Source organism: Carex rostrata, chromosome 3, assembly GCF_964058835.1.
Source record: "Carex rostrata chromosome 3, lpCarRost1.2, whole genome shotgun sequence".
Taxonomy (NCBI): Eukaryota; Viridiplantae; Streptophyta; class Magnoliopsida; order Poales; family Cyperaceae; genus Carex; species Carex rostrata.
In genome coordinates this window covers 1,345,706-1,355,919 of record NC_135920.1, presented here as the reverse complement: position 1 = coordinate 1,355,919, position 10,214 = coordinate 1,345,706, and the positions used below count along the sequence as shown (strand labels likewise).

Genomic DNA, 10,214 nt, shown 5'->3' with positions numbered 1-10,214 from the left:
CTAAGCCCACTTCATGACAAAATCAAATGAAGTAAATTCCCTTCGGTATGATCCAATCATCAAACGATCATGTTCTAGCTATGAAATAATGCAACCAAAAAATCTTATACAAAAAAGTCCGCCAGAGAAGAACCTCAATCTCTAACTGAAAAAATCCACACAGTCAGTTTTCTCTTATTTATGTTACATTTCCTTTTTTTTTATTGCTTCTAGAGTTAGCTATTTTTTTATATTTTATTTCACGTCTTCACATTGTTGCTAATTGCACCTTTCATAGACGAGACAAGAACTAGACAAAGACTTTGTGAAGAGATCATAGACTAAAGAGCAGATGAATAAAATGGAGAGAACTCTGTCGTCGCCTGAGGCGGAGATCGGTATCAAAGTAGAGGACCTATGGCAGGGTTTGGAGCCCCAACTTACCCCCTCTGAGAAACTCAACTCTTGTTTCAAGGAGCTTGAAGTCTCTTCCTTCCCTAGTACTCCTCTTTCTCAAGGTGAGGTATTCCTAATTATCTCATTTTTTATAACTTTTTTTTCCGGTTATGTCGGTTATTTCCATTGACAGATGATTTATTATATGCTCTGCTATTTAGAAAATTACTTGTTCAATTTTGGTGTTCATTAAGGTCAACTTTGTTTGAAGAGAAAAATGAATTTTTGTAGAGGTTATAGGAGAACAGCTTGGTGGATCTTTTTTTTTTTTTCTTCTTTTAATGTTTTAGAGCAGTGTTTAATTATATAATTAGTACATCATTATCTTTGCAGTAATTGATATCCCGTCTGATTCAAGTTTGAGAGAGGCTATCGAGATTTTATCGAAGCACAAGATTCTGAGTGCTCCGGTACGGGACGTGGCTGCACCAGATGATGCTAGCTGGATGGAACGCTACATCGGAGTCGTCGAATTTGCCGGTGTAGCCATGTGGCTTCTTCATCAGGTTTTTATTAATTGTACATCATCATCAATATTATCACAGTTAGTCTGCATACCATACTCTATATACATTTCCAGGATTTATCCAGGTCTCTGTCTAAACTAAAACTACTAGTCTATGTACCAGTACTATATATACATTTCCAGGATTCATCCAGGTCTTTGTCTTTGCCTCACTTTCACCACACTGTACATACATTTTGCCCAAATTAGATCAATCAATCTATTTGAAATAATAAATTCACTAAAAAAAGCATGCAAATTTTAGTTTGAAGCATTTCTCCAAGTGTAATTCGTGTGAAAGTTTAAAAATATTACCCTTAAAATATAAGTATACAAACTTGTTTTTGTTCGAATGCAAGTTAATGCATATACTGATGGATTTTGATTCTTTGACAAATTCCGGGTTTATACATTCTTGTTTATTTTTTATTTTGGGGGGAGGGGGTGCAAAATCAAAGCACACTCTATTTGTCAAGATATTTCTTTTAAACAAGGGATATACAATCGATCCAATGACCTCTGGTGAAGCTCCCTCGATGGATTATTTCTAATCTACTTACAATTTGTTATGATTGCAACTTTAGAAGGTGATATTGAACCATTTAATTTTTTTTTTCTTAAGTTTGAATTATCGGCCAAAAGAAAGGATGGTACGACCTCAAGGATCACTGACAGCTGTGAACGTGCTTCCCTCACTGGAAGCTTTTTTGAAGCTCTTACGTCTTCAGAATTCTACAAGAATACAACGGTACATTTTTTTCTCTACTAACGACTTCGATGTTGTACCAGCTTCGTACCGGTAAATATCACTCAGACCACCAAAAAATAAGTTTTAGTCTCTTATTTTTGTTTTTGATAGGTACAGTTAATTTGGTGCAAGAGAACAGAGATTTAGAAATAATTTTTTTAGGGTTAATAGTTATACCAGCTTGATTCCATTTCAAACTAGCCTGGGTAAAAGAACAAAGATTTACAATTATAGACATCTGAAGCAGCATTGACAGTTACACACTACAGAGATGATACAAAGGCAGATGGCAAAATAAATTTCCAAGTGAACTACAAAACATATTAACTTTTTAACTCAACACCAAACCTCAATTTTGCTTTTGCACCTTGAATTTGAACACAGAAGTATGGACTAGAGACACAGATACTTTTTCTTTTCAGGTGAGAGATATATCCGGGTCATTCCGGTGGGCCCCATTTCTGGCATTGCAAACGTCAGACTCATTTCTGACAATGTTGTTGCTGCTATCCAAGCACAGCATAAGAAGCCTTCCTGTGGTAGATTTTGGAGAGGGCAAATTGGTAAATATCATCACCCAATCGGCTGTGGTGCACATGCTTGCCGAGTGTGTTGGCCTTGACTGGTTTGACAGTTGGGGAAATAAAAGCCTGGCTGAAGTAGATCTACCATGCGTCAAGCCTGACAATCTTGTCAAGGTGAGTTGCTATGAATTTACAATACTTGATTTTGGTACACATTGGTTTAATGCAGTATTCTTTTCTTTTTCTCTTGATTAGTTCTTCCATATTTTTTTTGCTTTTTTCTTGGGTTTTCTTTCTGTTTGTACCGGGTTAGGATAAAGTGAGAGTGTGATACTGAATTGGGTTTGGTTCAATGCTTCATTAGGGAAGGATCTACTATTTGATTACCTGAGCGGGGTCTTCATGGTACCGTTATAAATCTGATAGGTACTTGTGAGACTGGTAGAGGTAATTACCTAATTAAGGCCCTGGAGTAAATCTCTCAGAGTGATTTTGGTGAATTGCTCTGCAGATTGATATATATGTTAATATTTGGTATTCCCATGTTCAACAGAGAGCAGTGGTTTGAGCACAACTCTTTTTTCACAAAGTTATTTTGGTTTGATAAGTTCAAATTTTCCATTACTGGTCTAAAACCTGACTGGTACAGTACCAGACATGACTTAGTTGGGTTGCATTCTTTACAGAATGTTTATATAACAATGGATATTAGAGCGATCGATTTAGTTCCAGTTCAGCCATCGAACATCGTACCAGATGAGAATAAAAAACTTGTAAGATTATTGCTTAGTAAATTAATCTGAAATTAGTTAATAACCATCTTATCATATGTTTTCTATAGGTACAAGAAGATGAACCGGTATTGAAGGCATTTGAACTCATGCAGAAAATTCAAATCGGTGGACTTCCCGTGGTTGATGCAACTGGAAACCGTGCAATTGGCAACATAAGCATAAGAGATGTGCAATATCTCTTGAACGCCCCTGATATTTACAAAGATTACAGGTACTATATTTTATATTATAATTAATGAAGCTTTATGTGCTAGGAGAAAAATGGAAAAAATATATATATATATATGATCTTGGTCTGGAAAAGATGCACTAATGATTCATTCATACTGGCATGAGGCCTTGCTTTTTGCAGAAAAAATATATGGAGTCACAATAATAGCATATGAATCAGACTAATTATCGCATTATCTCTATTAGACAGTGAAGTAATTATAATATAAGGAAAAATGCCACCTTGTTCTTGTTTAAGCTTAGTTCTAGTTGCTTGAATAAGGAAAAATGCCACTATTTAAATCTGTCTGTCTCGTTTCATTCTAGAACTATCACTGCCAAAGACTTCCTGATGGCAGTACGAAGTTATCTTGCGAAGCAAAAACCCGACTCACCGTTGCTAAAAGGTGTAATTACATGCAACAAGGATGACACCCTGAAGGATGTCATATTAAAACTCGACTCGATGAATATACACCGTATATATGTAACCGGTGAGAAGGACATTTTGGAGGGGGTGGTAACGCTGCGCGACATCATCTCCAAGCTAGTTTACGAGCCGGCAAACTACTTTGGAGATTTCTTTGATATTTATATGTAAAATGTGTATTACAATGCCATTCATTGTGATGTTTTGATGATGTTATTCAAGTTGTATTTTCACTTTCTTAATTTTGTTTTTAATATACTAATTGGATTAATATGTGTGTACATGTGTAATTTTTTTTTTCTTTTGGAAGAAAGAGCTAAGGTCATGGAAGTCATGCAGTCCGATGTATTAAATAAATTCATATAATACTAAAATTTTAAATTACATTATTTGTTAACTAGGTTGCGTAAAATGTGTATTTTTGTTTCATTCATCTATTGACTTGGCATCAACAGTAATTCAAGTATTTGAATACCAAGGCTACGCAATTATCCTCTTTACAATAAGTAACTTTCTATATCCTATTGTAATTGTATCTTGGATCATAGTGGAAATGAAAGCTATGACAGATTAGAACGGTCTGATTCGCATCAAGATTCGTGCGGACCCCACCCCATAATTGAAGGACATTTTTTTTTTTAGAAAAATAATTTAAGGACTTATTTGTCTGACTAGGTTGTAATTTCAGGGATCAAGAGTTTCTAACAGGCCGGGCTTTAGTGGGCTTTTAAGACTTGTTGAGAACAGTATATTGTTTTTCAATTTCAAATTTTGCTCTAGGTCACAAATTGATAAAAGAAATAGAGTAGAACTAGGGTGTTCTTGAGTTCACCAAGTCTAAAAGCCATCAAATCTGCTTTAAATGATGAATTTGAACCGTTGAAACTCATCTACTTTATGAGTGATGCGTCTACATGTAAAAAATTTAGATATTTGAATTAAGTTAGTATAAAGTCAAGCGGTCAAAATTAGAAGGTTAATAAATTAATTTTAATGCATTCATTTTTCGAATTTATTTTTACTACTTGACTTTATGCAAAATTAATTTCAAAATAATTTTTTTTTACATGTAAATGCATCACTCATAAGGTAGATGGATTTTAACAGTTCAGATTCGTTATTTAAACCAATTCGATGGGTTTTAGACTTGAGCTCACTAAAGAGTTTGGTAAACTTAAGAACACCGTAGTTCTACTCAAAGAAATATGTTGAAGAAATGTGAAGAGAGAGAGAAAGACTGAGATTAATTGATATTTGTATATTTTTAATTTTTATATGTACTTCTTCTATTTTATATATTTTTGTTAATGAGACCAGATCAAAAAAATTCTTTAACTTTTGAATTAGATGGATCTAGAAGGGTGTGGAATGTAGACGGATTATGCCTACGAATCTACGATGGATAGAAAGGTTCAAAATTTCATTCCAGATTCAGGACGTATTCGGTTGCTAAGCGGGAACAAGAATGAGTTTGGGTTTGAATTCAATTTGAATGGTCAAAGTACTATTTGCGTGGGAAAAAAAAAATTCACTCTGAGTGAATTTTTCTTTTCCGCGGACACAGTGGCACGCCGAACACGCCCTCAATGTTCCAGTACTAAATTTGCGGAATGGCTCGACCAGTCGATTATATTTTTTTATTATTTAGGTTCGGTATATAGGAATTGGTTGGGAATTAGGATAAATAAATTATCTTACAATGAATTTGAAAATATACTATTTTGAAAATTTTAAAGTAATTTTGTGGTTATGGGAGTGACAAGTGATGTGCATCTAACGCATCAACAGTAATATATTTTTATTTTCAAATTTAAAACGGTTGATCACTTGATCAGAAATGTTAAACATGATTTAAATATTAAAATATTCTTAGAGACTAAATTTTACTATAATTCATTTTCTACATATCCCAAAAAAATAGTTATTTTAAAAAAAAAATGTAAATTTTAGTTTTTTTTAAGTGCATTTTCATATTAAGGTCATATTTAACGTTCGGATCAACTATTTAAATTTTAAAATTAGTGATATAGATACTTAGCACGGTTCGATCTATAATATACATATTACCATAGCCTCACACATAGTTAAAGATAGTATGGTAATTATTTAATGTAATTTAAGTATTATTTAATGATATATTAAGGATCGCTAATGGTCATGTCATTAAAAATTTAATTAAAAAATTAATATAGGGGAAAATATACACAAAAATTCATAACTTTCTATAGATATATACTATATGAATGATGAAATCATATAATTAGTATTGAAAGCTTTATGAATATGTTTAAAATAAAAAATCAAATAATTTATTTCTTTACCATTTACGAGGACATAAAGAGTCATGTTAGAGCATTTACATTCTAGCAATTCAAATGAATTTCTAAATAATTGTTAATTACTTTTTAGAAATTAAGGTCTTCGAAGATTCTACTCATACATCTCTTAAATTAATTTTAGAGTTTCTATTAAACTATGTCAGTAATAAATTAAGAGAAAAAATAATTTGAGTCAATTATTTGACAAGTGTAAAACTTATAAATAGTTTTTTAATAAAAAAAAACTTTCTTGTGTAATTTTTAAATAATAATTTTTTTTACGTAATTAAAAAAAACATATTTTAAAATTAAATAAACAACTATCACTTCATATTAGGAACTTAATATTTTTTAATAATACCAAGAAACGTAACATCAAGGGACGTAAATGCTCTCGTCCTGTTGTCGTTTTCCATAAAAAAAATAGGAATTTTGGATTTCTCGTCTCTGCCACGCCAATTTCATCGGAAAATTAAAAAAAATCTCTTTTCTTTTTTAACACGACAACAGTTTCTCTTGTCTCTTTCATTTTCTCTTTCAATCTTATGGAAACTATTCTTGTGTGGCAATTCGTTAAATATATCTGAAGATTGTGTTCAAATTTCTCTGAAATTTTGAAATTTATCATACAAAAAAAGAACCAAATAATCATGATTTTTTATAAATTTCAAATTTAACACGCCGCAATCACAGGTTGCGGACACCTCCACCAATAGATGGTGGACAATTATTTTATTAAAATTTTGGAATTTAACGGTGTTGTTGAATATATCTTTTTATTAAAATTGAAAATAAATGGAGCAATTTATCATGGATTGGAGATAACTAACTTATCAAATGGTCAATTTCTTTGAATTCAAATATAGTGAAGTAATTTAATTTTTGGATTTTGAATCAAACCGTCCGATTCAAATCCGCGATAATTCATTCTAAAGTAGAGCATACACATTCCGATTTCCGAACGATAGATTCAAAACTCAAAAATTGGATTACTTTAGAGGATCCGGACCCAATTTCTTTTGGGCTTATTAACTCTTGCAAGACTCCTGCCACACCATTATTTACACGGAGATAGCCGCAAGAAAACCAGAGGAGTCAGGTCGGCATGTGGCGGCACATGATTTAACCTTTTCAAAAATAAAATTAAGCTTTATCCCCTCCATTAACTGGGAGCCCACACGTGCTAGCGATAAGCCCGAACATGTCTCATCAACAAACAAAAAAAGATAAGCACGAACATGCTGAGTTGTTAACGCTGACAATTTTATCTCTGTAGCTATTTTTTATTCTTTATTGAATTTTTACTTTTTCAGTAGAAGATGAGGACGTGGCCTTCCATAACAATTAAAAACGATTAAAATCCAGCACAACATTTTTCCAATATTTATATTAATTTTTGGCGACCCGAGAAAATGTAATAAAAAAAGATAAATTAAAAAAAAATGTAATAAAGAAGACAAGACGACAAACATCCCTTCAATTTCTGTACTAACGAGTCATTGGTAAAAAAAAAAAAAATCAACATACAAAGTTATTATTTTATTTTATTTTATATGAATCAAAGTTAAAAAATCAATATTAAAAAATTATTCACATCAGTATATTTTTATAAGTTATTGATATCAATAAAAAAATTAAAATGTCGTAATTTTTTATATATACATAATGAATAATATAAATTATACGTAAAAGTTTCTTTTTGATATTGTAATTTTAAATTTTACAAATACAGACATAGTAAAGATATATATATATATAATGAAGATACATTGATATTTTTCCGGACATGTTTGTGTTACTGCCGCAGTAATTGTGTAAAAGAGAGATGTCTAATTGAAAATATCAGTTTGAAAGCTACTGGAGATTATTTGAAGAATTAAAAGTTGAAGACCCTACTCAAGGTGGGACCCACTCTCAATAATACCTCTGGACTAATATTCCGGTGGGCAGTGGGTGCAAAAATGGTTTGGTCTCAAATTTGCTAAAGCGCACACATAACACATTATCCTACTCTGAATTGTTAACGTGTGTTCCAGTATTTGAGGGGAAATTTCATTAATGGGAAGAGAAGAAAGGAGATGACAGGATAGTTTATTTTCGGAACAGTAAAATCTACACTCTGATTTAAGAGTTGATAGATTTTACCAAAATTTGGCTTGTGTCTCCTCTCCGAATAGTGCACACTCAAAACTCTAATTTTTTTTCTCAAAGACTGGAACTGCTATCTCAACTCTCAAAATAATGTATTTACATAACAAAAAAATGGACAACTAATACTTGAGAAGCTCAACTCTGATACTTTATAAAAATCAAACATACTTAAATAAAGACTAAACTTCAAGACTAATTTGAACTTAATTAAAATTAACAATTAAGCACAAAAATAAAAATTAAATTCATTTCAACAGTACAATAATAATTGAACAATCACGAAACTAAAAATAATTAAACAAAATAGAATTTAAAAGGAAAAATAAATAAATGAACAAAACACAAGACCAATTTTTAAGTTAAGTTTCTATTCTTACGTCTAAGATAATCATCCCACATAAGCCTAGCAATTTCATTTCTTTTTTCATTTTACTGCCTGACGTTGATTGTTAAGTCTTTCAACATCTTCGTCGTACTCTTCATCTCCATCCAATACATCCACGATATCATTTGGATCAATTTTCAAATTAGCATTCGCAATCCAAGTAGCATTACCATTATGATATACAATAAAATTGTGTATAATACATGTGACTTGAACTATGTCCGCTTGTTTATCAATTGCATGATATGTTGCAACTTTTAAAATGGGAAACCACATTTTAAAATGCCAATAAGTTTTTCAATATGGTTTCTAAGTTGTGTATGACGGAGATTAAATAGTTCTTTGTAATTTCGCGGTTGTTCATTAACTGCACCTTTCTCTCGCATGTGATATCTTACGCTCCTATAAGGAGCAATAAATTGTGGTGTATTGGTAAAACCAGCATCAACCAAAAAAAATATTTGCCTCATGGTACTATGAACCCGTTCTCGGGTGCACTCTTTGGTACAATTTCATCTGAAGCTGATCATTCCCATCCGGCCATTACATAAGTAAATTGATAGTCGAAATCACAAATGAGCATAACATTCTGTGACAGTGTCTGTTTTCTGTTATGATATGGAGCTTGATCTTCGTAAGCAATAGTTATAGGAACATGTATTATCAATAGCACCAATATAATCCTGTAAATTAAAAAATAGTGAATAATTTAGGTTTCTCAAGTTAATTTTAAAAGACATTCATTTGATAATGATTGAAATTAAACTTACCTTAAAGGAAGGGTTGAACATTGTTCTCGATTGAATAAGTTGGGGTGCATGAAGTCGAGGGGGCATTATGATTTCTGCAGATAGTTAAGTAATAGCCTTAGTTACAATATGGAAGTAACGACTTATTGTATCGCCCCGACTGTTGGAATCGTTCTTGCATGATGCGATTGCTTGCATTTTTAGCAAGAGCGTATAAGAATATTGCAACTTGTTCTTTAATCAACATCTGTCCATCCTGGAACAACACTTTGTCTCTCAACAGCTTGACAAATGCACAGAAAATAAAAGTTTCCATCCAAAATTCTCGCTTACAATGACACTCGTGACCATCCAAGATTGAAGTGTGACATGAAGTTGGTTCTATTACATTTCTCTCTATACGTGGTATGTTGAAATTTGTATAATCCTCATCATCATTATTCATTTTCCATTGAAATAGAAACTCTAAAATTAATTTTAGAGATGAATAAACATTTGCTATAAAAGAGGTGAAGAAGCATTTGCTACAATAGCTCTATATATAAACAATTTTGATATTTAAAAAAAAATGAAAATAGTCGTTGTCACTCTTTTGTCACTTTTCAGTGTATTGTCAATTTACTCATTTATCACTTTGCAGTGTGGTCAGTTTACCATAATATCACTTTTCAGTGTGGTCTGTTTACTAATTTATCACTTTGTAGGGTGTGGTCAGTTCACTCATTTATTACTTTGCAGTGTGTGGTCTTATATGACTTTTCAGTATATGGTCAATTCACTAATTTATCACTTTGCAATGTGTGGTCAGTTCACTCTGATATCACTTTGCAATGTATAGTAAATTCACTCATGTAATATTTTTTAGAATATGATATGTATAATTATATTCAACATAATTAGTGATTAGTATCAATACACTTAATATAGTTTAATTTTAGCATTACATCCATAAAAATAAAAAATAA

The 10,214-nt window shown here is 31.7% G+C and overlaps 1 protein-coding gene and 1 pseudogene across 1 annotated transcript; one reads left to right on the top strand and one right to left on the bottom strand.

Annotated features, from left to right (window-relative positions):
- The first annotated feature begins 259 nt into the window (after positions 1 to 259).
- Positions 260 to 3,850, top strand: LOC144552151 (SNF1-related protein kinase regulatory subunit gamma-1-like). Its single transcript, XM_078300268.1, has 6 exons — positions 260 to 497; positions 769 to 941; positions 1,563 to 1,688; positions 2,111 to 2,386; positions 3,054 to 3,217; positions 3,544 to 3,850. The coding sequence occupies exons 1-6, from the start codon at positions 332 to 334 to the stop codon at positions 3,815 to 3,817; spliced, it is 1,179 nt and encodes a 392-aa protein (XP_078156394.1). The 5' UTR covers positions 260 to 331; the 3' UTR covers positions 3,818 to 3,850.
- Positions 3,851 to 8,539: 4,689 nt separating this feature from the next.
- LOC144551364 (uncharacterized) lies at positions 8,540 to 9,336 on the bottom strand (annotated as a pseudogene).
- Between the last annotated feature and the right edge of the window lie 878 nt (positions 9,337 to 10,214).